The 23105-nt window shown below is 43.9% G+C and overlaps 1 protein-coding gene across 2 annotated transcripts in view; it reads left to right on the forward strand.

The window, feature by feature from the left end:
• The first annotated feature begins 9649 nt into the window (after positions 1-9649).
• RET (ret proto-oncogene) overlaps positions 9650-23105 on the forward strand; it is a 90660-nt gene continuing 77204 nt past the window's right edge. For both annotated transcript variants that reach the window (XM_033148739.1, XM_033148740.1), the window contains exon 1: positions 9650-10176. In XM_033148739.1, the coding sequence (XP_033004630.1) occupies positions 10169-10176 (8 nt within the window). In that variant the 5' untranslated portion in view covers positions 9650-10168. The remainder of the gene's footprint in view (positions 10177-23105) is intronic.

The following is a 23105-nucleotide window of genomic DNA, read 5'->3' on the forward strand; positions in this document are numbered from 1 at the left end:
TAGAACTGGGAATCCCTATCACCTCATAAAGGGTACCTCCAGATGGCCTGTTTAATGACATTTCATACTGATTTGTTTGTGCAGAGAGAAGGTGACAGCTATTTAATGAGCAATCACTTGATTTATATCTGGGGAGGCTAGACGACATCGCAGCAAAGCAGGTTTCATTTCCTTGAATTTCCTCATCACTTTCCTTCAAGCAAAAAGTCCCATCTTCTGGGAAAGGTATGCAGTAAACCATAATTTCGTAACCCAAATTTGCTGGCATATGATTGAACACCACCCCTAAATAGCAACAGTCTGGAATCACTTAAAGTTCTTCTGATTTACTGAGGGTGAAGAAGAGACTCCAAAGATTGTGATGAGATGACAAGGAGGTACTTTGGCCTTGTGCAATGTCAAAAGGATAGGCTGCTTTCAAGGAAATTGGACGGATTTCGAATGTTTCCTTGCAGTGAGTAGACACCAAAGGAATTGTGCAGGTGTTGTGGTGTAGGAGTGAGGGAAGAGGAGCAACTTGGTTTCATGGGGAATATGGTGGAGCTGGTAGCGCCAAGCCAGGTGGACGGAGACCCACAAAATGTTTGCTATCTCTCCTAAAGGGTGGGAAATAGCAGTTATTCATTTGCACATATGGAATCATTTCAGTGTATGCATACTTAAAACTGTCTGTTTACTGACAGCGAGAATTACTTTAAAATGCTCAGTTAGCCTGACTACTAAGGACATTTTGAATGAAAATAATTCTTCTCACAAGAATGATTTCCCTTCTACTACAATACATTTCCTTTCATTGTCTTTTTTCCAAGTCTCTGCTGAAAAGATTGAACCCATCTGTTCTATTACTGTTGTCTCATCTTTCCTTAGCAAGATATTATTTATCACAAAACGAGTTACAGTGTGACAAAGAGTTTGTCAAAATTCAATGATGAATCCTAATCGATAGCGCAGCCTTCATATCTCAGAGCAGGGGGAGGAACTCTCCCCTGTGACAAACACTTCAATAATGAAACATTAAAAACTATCCCGTTTAGATTCCCTGAGTAATTCCACCGAGTCTTCTGCTGTCACCTTTTTGAAAAACAACAACAACAACACACTGTTATTCTGTTTTCTTTCTTTCGTGGCTCTCAGGACATTGTATATGGGGGGCCCTTACTGATCCCCCCCATCCAAGTACTGTGACCAGATCCAAAACTGCTTGGTCTTGAGGTATAAGTTGTAGGAAAATAACTACATAACCATGAGCACAACCATGAACCCCAAATCCGCTCCCCCATTCCCTCTCTCTCAACAGTGAGAGAAAGTTGAAATATGGGCAAAAAAACACCCAAGCCATCCACAGCAGAGCTTTGGGTCATCGGCCACTTCACCAGCCCACTTAGGTTTGCTTTGCACGTCGTTCAAACTTCTGGGGGCAACCCAAACTTGAAATAAACATTAGGCCTGAGGCCTTATTAGGCTCAGTATAAACTCTGGCATGCTGTTTTGCTAAATTGTGTTTTCAGGCAGTAAAATGTCTTGGGCTGGCTCTGATTATGGTAGTTGTTTAAAAAGTTTTGGGATGAAAAATTCTAGGACCTTTGTCCAGAGCTCAAGACTTGTTGGCACCTGAGGCGAATCACAAAATGGCGCCCCCTCTCCCGCCAGGGAAGAAGGGGTAAATGAATAGCTACACCAGGAACAAGTGGGGGGGGGGAATAAAGATCTACATTGGGAACAAGAGTGGGAGGAGACTCACAGCGCCTCCTATTGGCCAAGAGGCCACTGTAGAGGTGGAACTGTGGGGGCAGGGAGAGGTCTGACCACCAAGGAGTGCACTGCAGCTATTGCTGCCACTACGGCAGCAGCAGTGCATTCATTGGTGGCTAGATCTGCTGCCTCTGTAGAGCCTGAGGCGGTCACCTCACCTCGCCTCATGGGTGAGCCAACCCTGCCTCAGCCCAAATGTATTGGTCTCCATGACTTTAAAAAGCCCTTTCATTCGTTTCATTCAATTGTTCTTTGGTTTTTAGATGGCACCCATATTGATTCATTTATGGGTTGATATTCTTAAAAAAAAATTCAAGAACAAGATCAATTGAGGGTAAAACATTTCTACACAAACCATTGATCTGAGGCATATTTTGCCTGTGTGTTGTCTTTCCTACATTATTATCCTGATAGAGATTCATTAGTTCCTACCTTTCCTGCTCTGTTAATTTCCAGCTCTCAGACTGTCTCTACAGATTCCCATCATGCAAAAATAAGCAAGCAAGTCTTGCTTGAATGCAAAAAACTATTTTATATGAGCACTTTCAGCATTTGTAAGGACCCTGGGCTTCCTTACCCAAGGACACAACTTAAATTAAAGCCTTCAAGGTTAATGGTGTGGGTGGCTTTCTTAAGCCATTTAGCAATGCAACCCTAGAATGCTCACTTTGTTCAGTGGGACTTTCAGTATGTATGCACAGGACTGCAGCCTATGTCAATTTTGAAGTAAGTCTCATGGAATTCAATGGGGCGTTGTCTCATGAAAGAATATGGAAATGCAGCCTAGAGTATTTGGGCCCTACTGACATCGTGTATCCAGAAAACATTAGAGGGCATAACCTGGGGGAAGGCAGGGACGTTTCTCTGTGGTGGGGCCAGACTGGGGCCTTCAAGTAAGGCAGCTCAGCAGGACTGGAAATGTAGAGAAATTTCCTTCATGCTGTTCTCATTGTTGATTGGGGTATGGAGCCAACACAGCACAGGAAGTCTTTGGATTTGTGGGTTATGTCATCTGCCAATCTGCAAACCAATGGGCAAAATTAGCAGCCATCGTTTTGCAATATCTTTTATCTTTGTAATTTGGAGGGTGTGATTTTTTATTTTGCTATATAACATGATGGAAAGAAGCAGAGAGAGCTCTGTTTTCTAGAAGTTAGGTGTGAGCAGAGGATGGTGAGCAACAGTGTTTTGTAGATAGTGGGAACAGTTTTCCTACATGGTAGAGATAGCCTTGGTTAGAAGACGGAACGTTTCTTGGAAAGCAACAAATAGATAGCTGGAAAGCTGATTTCAAGACAGAGGCGCTGGCCTAGCCTCCTTCTTAACATGCTAGTTTTATTTATGAAGATAATGTTTTAGAAAGCAGGAACATACGATCATGTGAGCTGCTACCCACAGTTCTGAACTGTGGCATGGTAGGTTCTGAAATTCAGACTTATAACCTCCGTAAGGACTAGACCTCAGCTCAACCATTAACTCACCACCCATGTTAGCCTGTAACAGTAAGCCAAGAAGCTTGGCTTAACAAACTTCACGGTGCATGAACTCCTCACTTTGCTTCTCTTTAGGTGCAGGCAGGTAAAGCAGAAAGAGGATAGCTTAGCATTATGTCTGAGCCTTGGGTTGTGGTTTGCTTTGCCCTAATAAGCCAGGATGCATAAGCCAACAAGAATGGTTTTAGACCAGCAAGCAAATCTGGCTTGGTTTACAAAGCCATTTTTCTTGGATTATGATTACATGCAAACGTAGCCACTCAGTGGCCTTTTATGTGAGCCCCTATATTTTTGTTGTTCGGCCTGACCTTCCAACTGCTGTTCTGTATTACTAGTTGGTTGTTTTATTTATGAATGGAATAAAGTGAAGTATTTTGGGCACCCCACCCCAATACATTGTTATTCAATGTTATTTTTATTATTAATTAAATTTATATACCGGTACCACCTTTCATCCAAGGATCACAGTGGTAGTATAAATGAATAATATTGTTGCTGAGTTCACTCTGGGCTGTTTTTCCTTTTCTTTTTTAAGGAGACTGCGGGAAGCCATTTGTGCAAAATGTGAATGCATGAAAATTCATCGCTCCACGCTTGCAGTCACATTGGCTTAAATCCTTGTCACTCCATCATGGTTCCTGGAAGCAAGGCTGTCTCTTCTGGTTCTGTGCACTGTACCTCCCACAGATATAGCTTTATCCTGGATTCAAGAATGCTTCTGTGAACTACAGGGAGCTTCCGTTTCCTTCTGGTGTGCTCCCTCAACCAACCAGCAATCCATTCTCTCCGAGCAGATGAGGTATGCTCTACCTTGGGAAAGTCAATGGGCCTCTTAGTGCCCATCTCTGTGTAGAGCAGAGGTTTTGACCAGATGATGACCTGCAGGCTTTTTAGTACTTTGATTATGACCTACGTTTGACTGGGACTATGATTCAGCAGTGACCTCACTGCTCAATATAGATCATTTATATTTCATGCTTCCAAAGTTTAATGTTTTTGCTACTTAGGTAAGCACTGCAGGATGGACTAATATTTTCTATTAATGGAAATGATGCTTGTTGTTGCTTTCTAAAACAAAATTGAAGGAAGCTGAAACAGACTTGATTGATTACGGCTATTTATGAAAGGTATGGCAGGGGAGACTTCGCCACAGGTTGGCTACTTTGCATGGGGTTGTGGATGTGAAGGTTAGCAAATCAAGGTACATTTTCGGCATTACCTGGATGGGGAAATGCAGCAGAAATTGAACTTGCTGGGGAATGGCCCTGAGATCTTCTGACTCCTAAGCAGGCACTCTGCCAGTGAGCTACCACCTGTCCCAAACTTCTGTTGTAAACAATAACTAGCCTCTCGGGATTGAGTTGCGGTTCAGGATGAGTTGTCAGTCCTATGTAGAGCCAGAAGAGAACTTGGTGGATCAATGCAGAGCCTAGCACAGTCTGTGGATGTAGGCTGGAGATCCAGAAATGGAGTCAGTAACAAACTTCATTATTTGTTAGGGCAGCTTTGAGGTTTATTGGCTTTTCAGACTGCTTGAGCTCGGTTTAACTGGTCAGACAAATATATCATGGGTGGCTGTATAGTTGCCTACCATGCCTCAGTTGCTCAAGAAACACAGGCATTACTACATGATGAAATTGGCTGAGAATTGACCAACCATGGGAGCTTTTGGATCTGATTAAATGGCACATAAACACAGTAGACTGAAGGCATAGAGCAGGCATGCCCAACAGGTAGATCGTGATCTACCGGTAGATCACTGGCCGCCTGTGGTGTGGTAGATCACTGGTAGATCACTGGCTCCCCCCAAAGAAGCTCAACAACTTTGGCTCCCCTAAGAAAAGCTCAACATTTTTGCCCTGCACCACACCCCCCAAAAAGGGGAAGGGGGCTTTCTCCCTAAAAAAAAGCTCAACAACTTTGAGCTGAACCCCCCAAAAGGGGATAGATCACTGTCAGTTTCTAACTATGTGAGTAGATCACAGTCTATTGGGAGTTGGCCACCCCTGGCATACAGGATGATATTAGCAGATACATGGCTGTGATCATTGCAGAAAATGTCTGCACTGCTTTCAGATAGTCTGTGATTAGATTTTCTGTTATTCTCCGTTTGGTTTTTAATGTGTCGTGAATGAAGTCCTCATTTTCTACTGATTTTGTGGTGTGTGTGTGTGTTTAATTTGTTTATTTAAAGCATTTTCACCCTGCTCTTTTTCCAAAAGAGGGGTCCCAGAGTAGCTTGCAAAAAACAGTAAGGAGACAGTTCTTGCCTTCAGACTTGCAATGTGAAACACACAACACACATGGGTGGGAAGGAGGAAAGTAGGGCTAAAGTAATCAAAAGGCTCATAAACCCTGATCAGTCAATAGGTTCACTAGGTGTTCCTTGAAGAAGTGAAAGTCACTCCAGCCTTTAGATATTTCAAGGAGGGCAAAGTTGCCATGGGCTTGGCTGATGAAAACACCATAACAGAGAGTTGCGGTTGGGGGCAGACTATATGTTGCATACAAAGGAAGCCACAATGGCTGTTCTAAAGAAAAAATAGGGGCTTTTTCTAAAGAAAAAATAGGGGGTTGGACTGGATGGCCCTTGTGGTCTCTTCCAACTCTATGATTCTATGTGCTTGCATGAGGAATCACAGAAGCAGCAAACTGCCTACAGCCATAAAGATACCTAACACAACCTCCTTCATTTATTCCAGACAGAGAGAAGACTTGGCCAACAGAGCAAGTGAAGGAATCACTACAACACAGGAGTGATGGCAAAATGAAAGTGAAACCAAAAAGGGAACATTCCAAGGCATACACAGAGAAGGGAGTGATCACAACCCACAGTGTAACAAGGCAGAGCAAATGCTCCATTTGTTTTTAAGCCATCATTAACTCCTGGTAGCTTGGTTTTATTGGAAGAAGAGATTGCTGCCTGGTTATGAGAAAAGACTGTTCTACATTTTTGTAATCACTGACTCAGGCACAGCAGTATCACCTGATATTGCTCATCTGGCACATGGTGTACCCTGTGTGCAATTCCAATGCAGCACTCAAAAACCTGTTGCTTTGAAAATTGGATAGACTTGTGGTCCAAAAGCAAGAGGAGCTGCTGACAAATAGTGACAGTAAAGTTACTGATGTCATCATTAGGTTTGTTTTGCATCAGCAGTCAGGCCAGCAAGAGAAATATTTTCCAAACTTGTGATAGTCAAAGCATACTTCCTCACCATAAGGTAAGTATACTTTCTTCTTCTTCTTCTTCTTCCCCTACATCAGTAGATTTCACGGTGGTTCACAGCATAAAAATACAAGATAAAAACTCAACATGTGTAATAAAAACAAGAACAAAACAAACCAATAAACCCCTGCCCCTCCCACAAACACATTTTAAAGGGTACTATAGGATGTTAATCAGCCAAAGGCCTGGCTGAAGAGGGATGTTTTCGCCTGGCATTTGAAGGTATATATTGAAGGCACCAGCCAAACCTCCCTTTTACTCCTGAAAAGTTATACATGATAGTGATAAGTGTTCTGACCACTCCACATCTCTGGGGGTTGAGAAGGTCCAATAGCACAGTGCTTCCTTTGGAAGGAGGTCTTATGGCATTCTGCAATATTTTCATTTATTTACAGATACACAGGTTGAGCATAGGTAGAGGCACAGTTTAAATTCCCTCAAGCACTAGCCAGATCTGCTGCCTCATACCAGTTCTCCAGAGAGAGGGAGCCCCCCCAAAATGTTCAGAGTCCCAAAATTTAGCTCTTGCTGCCTCTTAGCCTCTCACTTCTCAACTGCCATGCACAGACCTAGATTATACACTGCCCTAGTGGCTCTAGGGGTGAAGGGGGGTGGCAGTGCTCTCTTTCAGAACTTTCCTAGCTATTATGAAGTATGATTTTTCCAACAGTTCCCATGCAGATGCAATACCTGAATATCCCAGACTAATAACACTCCTTGTCAAGTCCAAAACTCTGGCCAGGTATTGCCTTAAGGCACCCCACAGTGATAATCCTATTTACAGAAATCTAATTGGCAATCTATAACAGTGTGAAAGAGTAAGAATTTTGTAAGTTTTGTATGAATCACTGTGCTTCTCACGACTCCAGATTGGAAGGAGACAAGTTGAGGGGAGGTGACTCTTGTAGCCTCCCTTAAGGGAAAGAGCAGTTATGGCATATCTGAGGGTGGGGAATTATGGAATTGAACATGATGCAGACATATGGCTGAATTACTCACCTTCCAGATTCTTGGAATGGGATAAGGGGCCTCAGAACATTAAATCCTGCAGAGATGCAGCTTGCAAGCTACTCTGGAACCATTAGTTCCTTATATTTATTTCTCATTACAGAGACTTTTGGAATTCCTGGACTGGATACTTGCAGATACGAACATATTCTTACTGGTGTGTGCATTCATTTAGGGCTCCATAATACTGAGTGGTTTAAGTAGCTGCTCTTAGGGTTTTTCGGGAACATAAACATAACATTTGCAGAGTTTTTAAGTAATGCTTCCTGGGCAAGCAATGTATAATGTTATCTGAAACTTTCAGAAGCCGAAAAGCATTCCTGTGGATTGATCTTCACCCAAGCTAGTAGAGCCATTTCCCTTGCTACCCAGCAGCTAAGCTGGGTTTGCTGCTGCATATGCACTCATCTCTGATGAGCGTGCCTGTATGATGTAGGTGTTTTCTAACACCGATTTTTATATTGTTTTTAAGGCTTGTGAAAATCCCCAGTACACTTAACTTGAGAGTAAGCCCTGTTGACTTCTTGCAGCATATTCCAAAAAAGGGGGGGGCAGGTCCCAGTGTAGAAAGTTTATCCAACTTCCCCACCACCACCACCCCAAAGAAGAAATTGTACCCAGAGGGAACTGCAAAGATGGTGTTGGCATTATGCAACAGAAGTGGCTGAGGCACTCAAGTGCTTCCATTCCACAATGCATGCAACATTTTTGCTGGGGCTTTTAGCTGAGTATTGATGGCTTGCTGGGAAAGCTAATAGGTTGAGCAAAGTCTCCCCCCCCCCCTCCTCATTTGTGGTTCAAAAGTGGTGTTACACTAATAAGCAGCAGCTGCAGGCATACATTCTAGGTTACTTTGGGCATCTGCCAGGTAGCTTGCCTACCCTTAAGCATCCTCTCACCATCAGACAAAAATATCTGTTTCCCCAGCAATTAATTATTCAGCATGTTTAATGTATCCAGGGCGGGGCAAGTTACTATTCTGAAATCGGTACCTTCGTATTACGATGTAGTTAGAGGACAGGCTGCTGTTGCTTTAACACCTCTCTTCCCCGCCCCCCGCCCTGCTCCAGATCTTTTGGTAACTCCTTTCTGCATGTTCGTTTGGGTGTCCTCCCTGTTCAATCGCATCCCTACTTTTTGCCTCGATTTTGCAAGCCCAATCTTCCGCACCCCGCTCTGGGCTTGCTTGCCCCTAACCCCTCCGGCCATTTTTCAAGAGCCAAGCCTTCCTCTCTGCTTCTGCTATCTTGCAACCAAGCCCGGGGAAAGGAGCACATGACGGCGCCCCCGACCTCTGCGCCTGGAGGCTGTTTGGATGCAGCCCCATCTCCAAACTGCTGGGTGCTTTCGTTTTTTAAAACGTTGCTGCAAATGATGCAAGGACCAGTTGCGTTTCCAAATGATGGTCTTTTGCATTGGCGTCCTCGCCCAAACTTCCTACATCTGGAGTTTGCAGCAGCAGCAGCAGCACCTGTAGCAAAGCGGTCCTGAGCTCCCCCTTGACTCTGCCCTCCTTTCTTGAGATTTGATCCCTCCCTCCGTTTTCCTTTTTCGGCCCCCTTTCGGTGAGTCCCTTCCTGCCTCTGCAGCCAGGCGCCCTGCCCCCTGATCAGTTTCACACACACACACACCGCTTCTCGCTGCTGCAATTTGTTCATTAACTTTGGGGGGGGGGGGAGAAAGAGAGCTGCTTGTCCATTTGCTGCCTGGACCGAGCCATCCGCGCAGCAGCTCCACCGCGAGGAGGGGGAACAGCCCTGCTCGCTCTGTGCCTGCCTGCCAGCAGCCTCATTAGGCGCACGGCAGCTCCGCCGCAAGGACCCAGGCAAGTTCCCAGCTGGCCCAGACCACCCCAGGCGGCAGCCAGCAGCACCACCGCCCCTCGCTCGGCACAAAAGCCGAGCTGCTCTTAGATCTTGCGGAGCAGAGCGACTGAACTCCTTCCATTCCCGGCTGGAGGGAGGCGTCGGAGCGGCATCCTTTCCCCCTTCGCCTAGGAGGGGGCGCTGCAAAGTGCACTTGGAGAAGATCAATGCAGCCGTGCAGTTCCTGAGCGCGCCAGCCGCCTTGGAAGCAAACGGAGCAGATCTTAATTTCCACTTTTCCCCCCACCACGGTCTGAACCAGCTCAAATCTCTCCCGCCCCCCCCCGCATCCTCTGTTTCAGATTCAATGAAGAAGCACCCCGTAGACTCCGATGGGCGGCTAAAGACGAACGGGAGTTGAGCCAGTGCTGCCTAGGCAGGTGGGCTGAATCCGCCTCGTCCCTGCACGCTTCTGGGTCTCTACTTCTCTTTCGATTTCTGGGGAGAGTAGAGACCTGGGAGGTGCCCCAAGCGCGGCTCTTCAAGACCCAGGCCGGCAGGAGCAGACGGGGACCCCCCCTTTCCAGTTGAGCCTTTGGTCTTGTTGGCTTTTGGCAGCCGCAAGTGAGCCGAGGGGGATCTTGGAGACCCTTCGGAGGATGGGGCGACCTGACTGAGGAGCGGACTGTTGTATCCCCACCCAAGACCCAGGCGCCTGCTTTGGAAAGGGAGGGCGGAGAACTATCTTATCTCGTGCACGTCGAACTCCAGAGACTTGCCAAGACTTCTTCCCTGCCGTCGAAGAAGTTAGGAGAGGCGATGGGATTATTGCGAGGGGGAAAGATGCCTTTAGCCCGTTGGGCGTTAAGTGTCGTCGTCCTATGCGAGGGTAAGTAGATCTGATGGGGGAAACCCTCTTCCACTGGTTTAGGGCACGATTCAGCCAATGTTAACGCATTACAATAATTGAATATACTCTCAGTGAGATGCGTTTCCTTGTAAACGTGCAGCTGGCTCCTCGTCCCGCGTGGATTTCTGTGCAGAGCGTTGAGCACCTGCTTGGCTTTACTTTGCTGGGATCCGTGGGTGTGTTGCAGCCCCCATTTTAGGCATGTTTACTCTAAGGAAGCCAATCTAAGAAGCTCACTTGCTCGGGAGTAAGCCCCATTGAACTAAGTGCTACTTCCGAAGAAACATAGGATTGAGTTGTGTGTCCCAGGGAGTTCAGTGCGGCTTACTCCTGACTGAGCAGGGGTAGGCGTAGGACTGCAGACTTTGTGTGCGTTTATTTGGAAATAAGTTCCTCTGTATTATGTCTTAGGAAATGTGTTTAGGATTGCAGTCTTAAAATGCTTAACTTTCACTCGGATCACCCTTCGTGGTGATGACAGACTGTGCTCCAAAACGACCCCACCCCTCAATACGCCTGTGAGCTTTAGCTCTTGATTTACTCTTTTATTTCTTTTCTCTCCCCCCCCATCTCATCATACTTGTGCATAAACCCCAATTTCAAACAAATTAAGATGCAAAAGGGGAATGACTTTTTAAAAGTTCCTGAAAGATCTTTTAAAAAAATATATATTTCTCTCTCCCCGCCATCATCAAATTAAATTGGCTTCAGGTTGATAAATGGAAGAGCCTAAAAGATGAAAAGTTATTGGCTCGCCACACAGATGATGCTTCCCGCAGCTGTTTAGTTTCTAAGGCAAACAGAAAAAGCCATTATCTTCCTTCCCTCCATCTGGCCGTGTTTGCCAAAGCGTTTCTGATGTTTACGTGAATAAATCAAAGTTTGTGTGTTGTAAAGAAACTTGTTCGCACTCTCCCGGGGTGAGGGTCCCCTTTATTTGTTATTCAAAATAACAAAAGCCAAAACAAAGGAATGCCTTTTTTCAGGTAGACATCAGTGGCTGATCTAGAGGAGGATCGTTTGCTGAATGCTGGGTTATGATTAATAATTTTAAACCAGTTCACAGTGGTTTTAAATAGCCATCAGTTAAAAACAGTGAAAAAATGAGGTTTTGGTTTGAGTTTTGGAAGCACTGGTTGATTTACAGAAGCCTTTTCTTGTTCTGCCTTACACATTTCTTAAGAATACCCAGGGCCCCTTACCCTATTTCAGATCTTACACCCAAAGAGGTTCCTCCGACTTAAGTCCATCATTCAATCTAAACTTCTGTGCCTCTTGCAGTTGGTGTCTGTAGCTTGAAACAATAACATCAAGGTCTAAATGGCTAGAATGCAAACATTTTAAAGCCCCGTTTTCTCTTTATACTCAAAAGTGTACTGAATGTTTTCAGAAATGTGTTTAATAGAGATTTTTGCTTAGGCTATGCCTCTTTGTATTATCTAGATAATGCCAGCGGCGGCAAAATAGACAGGTCCCTGCCCATAGGAGCTTACAATCTAAATATTGATGGTATGGGTGGAAATGGAAGGAGGGGAGAGGGAAGGACAGTATATAATCCTTCTCTCAAAATCCTCCCCCCCCCCAGCAGTACAGTGTTGTATTTTTTGAATACACATATTCATGTTTTGGAAACTGATGTTTCACTGTAAAATGCTGCATCATATTTATCACACATTAATTTGGAAGCTGCTTTTAGGTCTCCTCCTTTAAACTGAATATGGTTTAGTGCAAATGCTATTCCAGAAACTGAATGTTTCTCCTTTTAACATTAATTTGCCGCCTTCTTTACTTCTTTACTGTTTGTAACCTTTATATACGTAGTTGCTTTTATGTTCTTAGCATCTGCGTACTGGATGGGGAACAGAAACACATTTTCAAAAATAGCCCTTCTGCTTTAAATATCAAAACTTCTTAGATGACAATACTGTGGAATTGACCTGAGATTAAGTCCCACTGAATTCAGCTTCTTACCAAATGTTCGCAGAATTGGGTTATTGGCTGCATATTGTAGGCTACCATTCTTTGGTTTTAACAAATGGAAAACTGCTAGAAGGGTTGTTTCAGAAGTGGTGCGATTAATGCTTGTGAGTCTGGATTGTGCCACTTGTGAATTGATGTGTGTGTGTGTTTGTGTGTGAGAACTTCTTAATCTTTCATAGCTTTTGTGTATGACAAGCAGAAATTTAGCAGCTACAGATGTGCCCATTGCTGTATTTGTGTGCTGGGTAATGTTGCCCCCATGTAACTTAACACCTGTCCAGCAGCGTGTACCATGCTGGATGCAGATCTAGATAGAAAGGAAAAGAACGCAGATTTTCTTGTGTGTGGGCTGGAATTGCAGGTGTAGGAGATCTGGCGAAAAATACCAATAGTCAATGGCGAAAACTGCAATAAGGGAACAATGCAAGGGAAAGTTCTCCTGTTTAAGTACCGGTAGTATCTAAATGTGCAGGAGCTTGCAGCTCCTGTTCATCTCAGTAGCTTAATTACCGGTAAAAACAAACCCCAAAATATGGGAGGCGGCATTGCACAGGAGAATTCCCCACTACACTGCTTTGTATAGGACCAGAGGTTGTTCTAGAGAACTGCAAGATGCAGCACATTTATATTTGAATGCTTGCCAGTGCTGAACTTCCTTTTAGTGAGCATTTGCAAATGCTGCCCAGTTTCCTCCTTCCTTATTCACCGAAGCTGATTGATCCTTAAATACCAAATATATGTTGTGGGTCCAACAGGAGGCATAGCTGAGTCTTTTTTACCTAACCATCTTTTCTCCTTGTTATCTTAGTTGAGCTTCATGTGAACTGAAGTCTGCTAATCATTTTATTTATCTCATTGATTAAATATTCTATTCAAAAGCATCATGAATGAGTGTTAAGACTCAGTGTCAGGAGATAACATTCTAAAGTGGGGCTGAAGTCCAATTCCTGCTCTTGTCTCCCATGCGAGACTCTTGTCTCCTTCCTCAAGAGGCTTGAAAACAAACTTACCACTGGAAGTGCCCCCGTCCTCAGCAAAGTAACAAAGTTAGCTTCCTTAGGTGCACATTTTCCGCTTGTGGACCTCAGTAGATGACTAATGCCATTTTAAGTTTTTGAGTCAACATAGCTGCAGATGCTTATTAGGACAATGTTAATTAGGAATGCAGGGTGTCTAGCACAAAAGGTGCCTATTGTGTGGGAGAAATGAAGTCTGAAAGAGGTGTGACACCAGCTCCTATTTATGTTACTGAAATATCCACATAGGTAACAGGAAAGTACTGTAGACTTCCGGATGGATTTTGAAAGCTGCCCAGATTTATTGATCTTTGACCAATTAGGTTGGGCCAGTTTCCCCTGCTACCCAGTAGCCAAGCTGCATTTGCTTCTGTGCATGCCCCCAATCCCTGTCTCTGAGTGTGCCTGGGTGATGTTGTTTTTCAGTCGTTCAGTCATGTCCGACTCTTCGTGACCCCATGGACCAGAGCACGCCAGGCACCCCTATCCTCCACTGCCTCCCACAGTTTGGCCAAACTCATGCTAGTCGCTTCGAGAACACTGCCCAACCATCTCATCCTCTGTCGTCCCCTTTCTCTTGTGCCCTCCATCTTTCCCAACATCAGGGTCTTTTCCAGGGAGTCTTCTCTTCTCATGAGGTGGCCAAAGTACTGGAGCCTCAACTTCAGGATCTGTCCTTACAGTGAGCACTCAGGGCTGATTTCTTTAAGGATTGATAAGTTTGATCTTTTTGTAGTCCAAGGGACTCTCAAGAGTCTCCAGCACCATAATTCAAAAGCATCAAATCTTCGGCATTCAGTCTTCTTTATGGTCCAGCTCTCACTTCCATATATTACTACTGGGAAAACCATAGCTTTAACTATATGGACCTTTGTTGGCAAGGTGATGTCTCTGCTTTTTAAGATGCTGTCTAGGTTTGTCATTGCTTTCCTCCCAAGAAGCTGTCACCATCTGCAGTGATGATGGAGCCCAAGAAAGTAAAATCTCTCACTGCCTCCATTTCCTCCCCTTCTATTTGCCAGGAGGTGATGGGACCAGTGGCCATGATCTTAGTTTTTTTTATGTTGAGCTTCAGACCATATTTTGCGCTCTCCTCTTACACCCTTATTAAAAGGTTCTTTAATTCCTCCTCGCTTTAATTCCTCCTCACGCCTGGGTGATGTACGGTAGGTGTTTTCAAAACACTGACTTGTCATATTTGGGTGAACTTAGATGTACCTCTGAAAAGTAAAAAGTGCTTCCGCCTTAGAATATTACATGTGTACTGTACTTTAGGGCAGTGATTTCCACCCCCCCCCATGGACCGCTTGAGAATTGCTGAGGGTCTTGATAGACCCCTCAATGGTGTTTTCTCTCTCTTCCTTCTGTAGCAATTGTAATGTAATATTCTGTACTAGGTTTTTTGTATTTTTTTGTTTCTTTTATTTATTATATAGTATTTTATTGTGTTGCAGTTTGGATTCAGCAAATAATAAAATACACGTATGAAAACTAATAGCAGTAAAAATACAATTAAAATCAATGTGAATATTTAATGCACTGCGCCAATTGTTCACAGCCACTGCTCCTGCTGTTCTTCACAGGCAGACAACAATGGACCACCTGAATGAGGCATGCAGATCACTGGTGGGCCGCAAACCACAGTTTGGAAACCCCTGCTTTACAGAGCATTTCCCCCATATATACCTCTCCAATCAGCAGCTGAGAGAGCCAGCCCTCCTGTTACATAGAGTGAGGTGGCTGCCTTCAGACAGCTGATTTTGGGAACTGTGAACGGGCAGCAAATGGACATTAAATGTATTGTATTTTTTACTCCCAGGGAGAGCTGCTTGTAATGCTTTGTGTCTTGGGTGCTATAATAACCTGGCCAGCCTTGATACTTAATGCACCCCGATTTGATGGTGCATGCGGCAGGGGGTTTCATTTGCTGTTCTGCCTCAGACACCAGCATGTCTTGGGCTGGCTGGGTCTGCCCCCCCCCCGGTCCCTTTGCATACTCTCTTCGACTGACGTTGGCACAATGAGGGCACAGGGCAATGGTTTCACAGTTTGGGATGCCCTCCTTACGGAACTCATAAGTGCGACAGATTTTGTGTGTGTACCCTTTTTGTTGGGAAGTTAAAGCATTTTTTTATTTGAGAAGTACTTGAGAGATGGCGGATTCTAAATGGGAATTTTGTTGCTGCAGGCTCTGGGCCACACAGGTTTTAAAATGTTTTGCTTTGATGGATGTTTTCATCATATGCAGAGAAGCATGTAACAAAGAGCAGTTCTGTTGTATGTGGCTGAGCAGCCAGCACACCCAAAGTCCTGCTGACTAGCCATGCCCTGGGGAGGAGGTGGTGGTGCGGCTGCTGTTCCCATTTGTTTCTTTCACAAAGGGCGATAAGTAGGCCAGTCCCAGGGCTGGCATAGCTTTGAGGTCCGTTTGAGACCATGTGGTGGGGGCTTAGAATCCTTGGCATTCATGGAACTTGCCCTGACACCCACAAGGAATGTCCTGTTTTGGCCCATGCTGTTGGCAGAGGACATAGGTGGTACCCTGACAGTGGACCTTCCTCTCCACCGGTGGCAATGGCGTTTATGCCACTTGGTGACTAAGCCAGCCAAATGCCAACTGCAGGATTGCACACATGTACCCCGACCCCTCCACACACCATGCTTTGTAAATAAAATTAATAGTTGACGCAGAAAAACGATGGGGAACATGTATGCCTGATCTTTTTATTTATTTGATTTATGGACCGTCAGGTGTTAGTCATGAGTTTTTTTTTTTTTATGGAACAATGAAATCCTAGGGTGCTACCAGTAAGACAAAAGCCTTTATCTCTAATCCGTACTGAAGGTTAGAGAAAAGAAATATGGCTTGTGCTTGGATTGTAATGCATCTTTGGTTTATTCATAGTCGCTAGCATTTCAGGACAGCTTTTCACTTGGGATAAACCTGTGCCTGGACTGCACCACTATAGACTGCTCTCTGGGCTCCCGTGATTCACTGTTGCTCCGTTCAGAGATACCTGCCCAGAGAAAGCAAGCTGTGGTGATACTGCTTGTTTGCCTTAACAGAGGATGGAGGGGTGTGTGTTGATACTTCTGACTTTTGTGTTGCCTGAATGTAGCCTATTTTGGGAGTCACACTTGTTGTTTACTTTTGCCCCTGGCCCTACCTACCTCTGGGATGTGGCCTCTGCAACAGGAAGATTCCCCGTGAGGTTCCCCACCCCTATAGAATAATTACTACAGGCAGATATTGTTCTACTGTGAATAAGGCTTTTCACCTACAATTTAGATCGGAGGTTGGGAATCTTTTTCAGCCTGAGGGCCCCAGTTACCTTATGGGCAACCTTATGGGGAGCCAGATCCTATTGGTGGGCAGGACCAGAGGTGAAAAAATGGGGTGGGGGACACAAATATGACTCTTTACATTTGTACTTTGTACATTCCAGCACCACAAAAACTAGAGGTTCCTACACACATCATCATCCTCCATTCAGGCAACCAGGCACAGTTCAAGTCACTTGAGAAAGGGTGTTGAATAGTACCAGGAAGGGCTGTGGCCTCAGAAGGAGGCGTGGCCCGGGGACAGTCCCAAGGGCCACATGAGTTATTGAGGGCCACATTGGGCCAAATTTAGCCCCAGGCTGGAGGTTTCCCCACCCCTGATTTAAATTAACCAGTTGGTGGACCAGGAATCATTGGTGTTAAAGTCAACAGCCCCACCATTGGGTCAAAACCAAGTTGGGGCAGGGAAGCTACTGAAACTGCTTATTAATTGCCTCGTGCTAAATCCTGAGTGAATAATGGCCAGGCCCCTTCTCTTTTTCCAATCTTAAATTCGGTTCTCTGAATTTTGCTGCAATTTGTTACTTAAAAAAAAAAAAGATCCCCATCATATATATTTTTTTAGCATTTTAGTGACTTTCTTTTAACATGCATGCTTTATATGTAGTTTTGACTCACAAACAGTTTTGCAAGCAGTTTCCGCTAATACACATTTGTGTATTATCTTAACGAATATATTTATTTTGTGCACCCTTCCCCTCTTTTATAGGCATTTTCCTAAATATTATTTGGTTGGTGAACAGCACAGCATGTATGTGAATTTTGAAGAAAAGCTGTGTTTCAGCTTGCGTATTGTTTTGGGCTGGAGCATCAGGTTCAGACTTAAGCTTTCCCCTTCATAGCTTTAGGTACAAACATGGCCAATAGCCACTGAGTATTCTGGAGGCACGTTCGATTTAGTAATAAACTTTTTCTGCAGTAGGGATTCATAATAACAGCTGTTGATCATATAAAACACATTGTTTTGAAAATCTGTATAGGTCTTTGTTAAAGTTGGAAGACAGAAATAGCCATTGTGTAGAATGTTTTTAATTCTTTTTTTAAAAAAAATCTTTTATTTGCTTTAGTGACAAAAACTAAACTATGTGTAACTTCATAAACATATGAAGTTAACATATAGTTAAATCTCTGCTGTACTGTAAAATACTGGTTCTTTACTTGCAACTGGAATTCTCCTTACATAGTCATTCCACAAGGCCATGTGTTGCCAGTGGTCACCAGCTATGCTTGCTTTGTGCTACAGAATGCTTTTAATTCATTATACTAGTATAGATTAATTTAGTAAGTAGATCTGTTCAGTATTGGACTGTATTACTGATACGGTGATACTGTTCTCCTGCTCCAACCCATGGCTAAATATCCTAGGAGATTCTGGTTACATGCAAAGTTTATCTTAATTTTAACAGGAAAGGAATTCCTCTGGATGAAGGGAATATTATTATTTTTTTGTAGTGCAACCTACTATTTGTATCTGCTTAGATCTTGATGATGGTGGCTTACATGATCTGATCTGGTCCACATCTGTCTTCAGCAGTTCGGCATCAAGTGGTTTATTTGCAGACCATTTTGAAAAGTGTCAGGCTGTTTTCACACATGATGCTAAAAAGAAGCACCCCCTGTGAATATTAATGGAGGAGAAAGCCGTTTGTCAGTCAGGGTGACAACCTAGACAACGCATGTTTTCAAACAGCATTACAGAATGCTGAATGCACGAGTGCCGTGTGTCCTTAGCTTCTTTTAGCTGAACAAATCCCTTTTAAAATGGTCTCTCTCAATGTCGTCGCACCCCCTCCCCCAATGCTGAAAGAAAGAGCGAGCCTAACATATATTATAATGTCCATTTCTGGGAAATGGTAATGAGAGCAGACAGTAAAGTCAGGTCACTGGTAAAGTCAAGGGCCAGGTTAAAAGTGGATACAGGGTGGTTTTTTTTGTTTTTTTGTTTGAGATGTCATTCTGGTTTGGTAAGAGGAGGCTCATGGAAATGTGTGATTTCCTTTGGAGTTTAAGGTGGAGAACCCTCCAGTGCCCATCAGCCCTCACCAGTGTGACCAGTAGTTGGGGATGATTGGAATTTTAGTCCTGTGATATCTGGAAGGCCACAGGTTCACCAGTCTTGGTGTAAGTCAATCATTACTGCACTTTTCCTGCAAGCTGAGCATCAAACTAGCTGCAGTGACGGCATGACTTGATAGGACTTGCAGTGAATTCTTAAAAACAGGGGCAGGACAGAGGGCAATTAAAAATGCAGCATGAATGGTAGTGAGAGTTGATCTCTTTGCTTGCCTGTGTTCTCTGTTCCCCAAATAGCCACATTTTCCCTTGGCAAAGGATTCTTATCTTCTTGGAGCTCCAGTTGGCAAAATGATGGCTGGGCAAAAGCCTACACAGTGGTAGGGATATGCCTCTTGTCCCTTCCCCACTGTGTGCTCTAAATCATCCCTTGTTTTTTATGGTTTTAGTTGGAGGCTTGATTCTAAAATGCAGGTCTGGCATTGTCAGGTTTCTTTTGTTTGTGTGGCACACTTTTATTCCTCAGTTAAAATTGGAGGCACGCTTCATGATCTTTACTCCTTTAAACAACTTAAATGTGTTGGAGTAAGAATTACCTGCCTTCAGATGTGTCCAACCCCAGTGTTTCTGCATGAGTCACTGTTCATAGAAGGCCAGAACCTGGGCTCGTGCAGAGCTGCAGCAGGCAGCCTCTTCTGTGGGTAGCTGGATGCCTTGAAGTCACATAATCTGTAAGTGATTAAAATCACCGTTTCAGTACACTTGCATTTCCCTTGTGGCACACTGTTTTGGAGTTTTTGCTTGGGTTACGACCTGGACTTTAAAGGCAGAGAAAATGGACTTTGGACACACACTTGACTTCCTTTAAATGGCATAGATAACGATGGGGATGTTTGTTTCAAGAACTTGTTTCTTGCTTCTCCAAGACTGGAGGCAACTTCTAACAAAATTAAACAGTAAACCAATACCAGTAATAATATCACAATCTAAGATCACAGTCTCGTAAACAATGTTCCGTTAAAGAAAAACGATACTCTTTTCCAGCAGCAACAACAGCATGGCAGTAAAGATCTAGAAGCTTGTTCAAGAGCCATAGGCACTTTGGAAGAGCCTGGCTTTGCATCCTTTCTGCAGAGTTCCAAACCATACAAGGTTGGTTGTTCTCTATCCTCAGAGCAATTTGCAGTGAAAGCCCTGCTCCTCACCACAGATGCAGTATCTTTAGCCAACATAAACACAGGGCCCTTCTCCCAGGACATAAACAACTTCTATGGGGAAAGGCATATGTGGATCCTTGGTTGTGACAGGGAAGAACCAACACACTGTAGGGCACAGAGTGCAGAAACCTGGACAGACCCAAAGAATATAAATATAACAGATGTTGGTTTCATGCTTAGGTTTTCATGCCTTGGGTGGGTCCCACCACCTCACTTTTAAAAGGCCCTCTTCCCAGTTTAATGGGGGGGGTCTCATGATCTGATTGGGTTCAATTGTTTTGTTGTGTTGGTGGGAGAAAATAATGCTCTTGGGCTCTGTTTCCTCCTCAGAATTCCAGCCCCAATCCTTTATCGCTTACCTATTTTGCTGTATCTCTTGATGAGTTTTGTTATGACCAAAGATCCCTTGGATGGAAATGAATATGAAGATTGAGAAGCCAACACTTTTATGTGAAATACTGAATTCAGTGGGACATGATCGATAGGGCAGACCACTTTATTAAATTAGGTTTGTCACATGGACTGATTGTTCACATTAATCTTGTATCTACATACTAGGTTATGGTAGGAGAAGTGAGAACTAGTATTTGTATACCAAACCCATAGAAGACCTAGTGGACACTGATCTAGCCTGTGGTTACTATTGTTGGTTAGAGTTTCTGCTGTAAGAAGTGCTGTAGGTTTTAACTGGGAAGATTATTTACTTTGTATGAGCCAAAAAAACACCCTGAAATGTCACATTGTAGAAAGCAAAACTCTTCCAAGACCATAATAGAATAAATTATGTAGATGCCCAATATTATGTAAATTTTTGACACAAGCACATTTATTTCTTGGCAAGTTGCTATTTGTTTTCATCCATAAACAAATACCACCTTCAAACTTCAATCAGTATCTAGTGATGTAGGAGTAAAGAGATCTGAACTCCAAAGGTTAATGCGGTAATCTGCTCTTGGATGTTTGTATAAGCTTAAATAAATAAGGTATGGACATCTATCCAGCCATGATAAATACTGAATTGTGGCTAAACAGCCTGCATGCTACCCATCCTGTGTGTAATTTTAAATATGCACTCCTAGAAGACTGGGTTTAGTTTGTGAATCCAACAGTCTCAAATTCCAGACCATAGAAGTACTGTTTAAAGATAACATGCCAAAATCAATGGGGTGATCTAAATCAGTGTTTTTCAACCTTTTTGGGGCAAAGGCACACTTGTTTCATGAAAAAAATCACGAGGCACACCACCATTAGAAAATGTTAAAAAATTTAACTCTGTGCCTATATTGACTATATATAAAGTAATTCTCTTGAATAGGAATCAAATAAACACAATTTTTCCCACGGCACACCAGGCAACATCTCGCGGCACACTAGTGTGCCGCGGAACAGTGGTTGAAAAACACCGATCTAAATAGTCATATACTGTACAGAGCTTGGGCATTGGTGTCAGGAAGAAGCAAACTATTTTGGCTGACTTGCCATTTGAAGCTTGTCTACACATTAGTTACCTTATACTTGTTTGCACATTAGTTCCTTAACTTCATCCATTTGAGTACCTTAGCATCCTCCAGGAACATCTCTATTCTCGACTGGTTTTTTTTGCTTGTTTGTTTGTTCCAGCAGTGAGCATAGGCAGCTAAAGAGAATATGTTGCAACAGGGCTCAATCAGCTAAGAGTCCCCATAAGTGCAGCCAGATACTAAGCACACTGCAGCTTCTCTGCTCCTGGGTTGGTCTCCAGCTCTGCCAGGAATAGGCTCTCCAGCTGGAGAGCCTTCTTCTAGCCTTGTGATTTTGGCAAGTTGAAATTCCCTGTCACTGCTGCCAGCCACTCACCCTAGCAGCCACCACAGCTTTAATTTGCCAGAGAAAACAAGGCATTCACTGTACGGGCTGCTTTTCCTTTTCCTGTCTCTCTCTCTGGCTTCATCTGTGATTTTCCCTACCATTATCTCTTCCAGCTACAGGCAAGAGCAGTCACTGCCAAAGCAAAATCTGAAAACAGCCCAGGCAATGATTTCCTTGTTGCTTCCAGCTAGGAAAACCTGGGGCTGCTTGGAGAAGGAGGAGCTGCTGAGAGTGCAGGTTGAGTCAAGGGATGGAAGTGTGGACTGTGGCTCCAGATGCCTGTATTGGCTGTTTGAATGCAAGGCTGGCAGTTTCCTGGATATGGTTCAGCATTAAGAGGTTAATAGGGGTACCTGCACTGTCTGTCTGGTATTCCATTTCTTTGAATAAAACCTGCACAAGTGCCTTTTGAAAAGCAGATTAATGACATTGATTTGTTCAAAAATGGTATTTCCCTGTTAACGATCCACTGATGGGAATTTACTTTTAGAGATTCATAATGTATGTTCATGAGGGATGGCAATGATGCACCAAGCTTCATTAATTTGAAACTGTTATTAATTCAGGCAGTTAGTAGTTGCGATTGCAACCGTATGATCTCCTAATGATATTATGGCATCTGTTATGTACAAACATTACAGGATGCAGCCTAACAACAAAAAGCCCTTCCAAACAATGTGCTGGAGGTATTAATCACTTTTGACGCTGAAAGTTGCATCCATTCGCACTTTGGGTGCTCTAGCAGAAGCCATGGTAGAAAATCTAGAAAGGCCACTAGCTATTCCATTCTGTGATCAGAGACTGGGTTGGATTCAGTCTAAGTTAGCCATGTTTTAGTCTCATTGAAACCAACAGGATAAACTGAAGACGTAATTTAAGAATAATCCTTGGGCACAGTGAAGAGAAAAACCAAGCACAAGAACTGCCCAATCCAAGCTCAGTCTGGCAGGGAAGATGTCTTGTTGTCTTTCTGTCTCACTCACTCTCTCCCCCCCTGCCCACCCCTCACCCTCAGTTCAGACATGCATTTTCCCTTTTATGTTTTCTCTCCCACTTCTTCCAGTGGCACAACTATGCCAGCTCCAGAGCTGGTCTGCTCCCTTCCCCCCCTTCCAGGCAGATGTGGAGGGAATGGGAGGTTTCACTCTGTAGATGTTACTGCCACTGAAGTGCCAGCAGTGAAGTGGGCAAGGGCAGCAGGGTTTTCCACCCCTTGAGAGGCTGGATACCTCTGCAAGCAGAGAGGAGATCGGCTATCTCCTTAGGTCTCAAGCATCCTTCCAGGAGCTCTTGTTTTGTGTCCTTAGTCTTGATCCAGCTCATTATTATCTCCTAGAAGTCTTAAAACTGTTACAACATTTTTATTTTTATTTTGAAAAGCTTGTCATTCCATGATGAAGGAGGAGGACAGGAGGAAGGGACGGGATGGGGAAAGAGAATGCATTTTATGCCTTCTGTTTGTCTTAAGAGGCCTGGCAAGTTTGAGGGCTGG

Source organism: Lacerta agilis, chromosome 5 (assembly GCF_009819535.1).
Source record: "Lacerta agilis isolate rLacAgi1 chromosome 5, rLacAgi1.pri, whole genome shotgun sequence".
NCBI classification, from domain to species: domain Eukaryota; kingdom Metazoa; phylum Chordata; class Lepidosauria; order Squamata; family Lacertidae; genus Lacerta; species Lacerta agilis.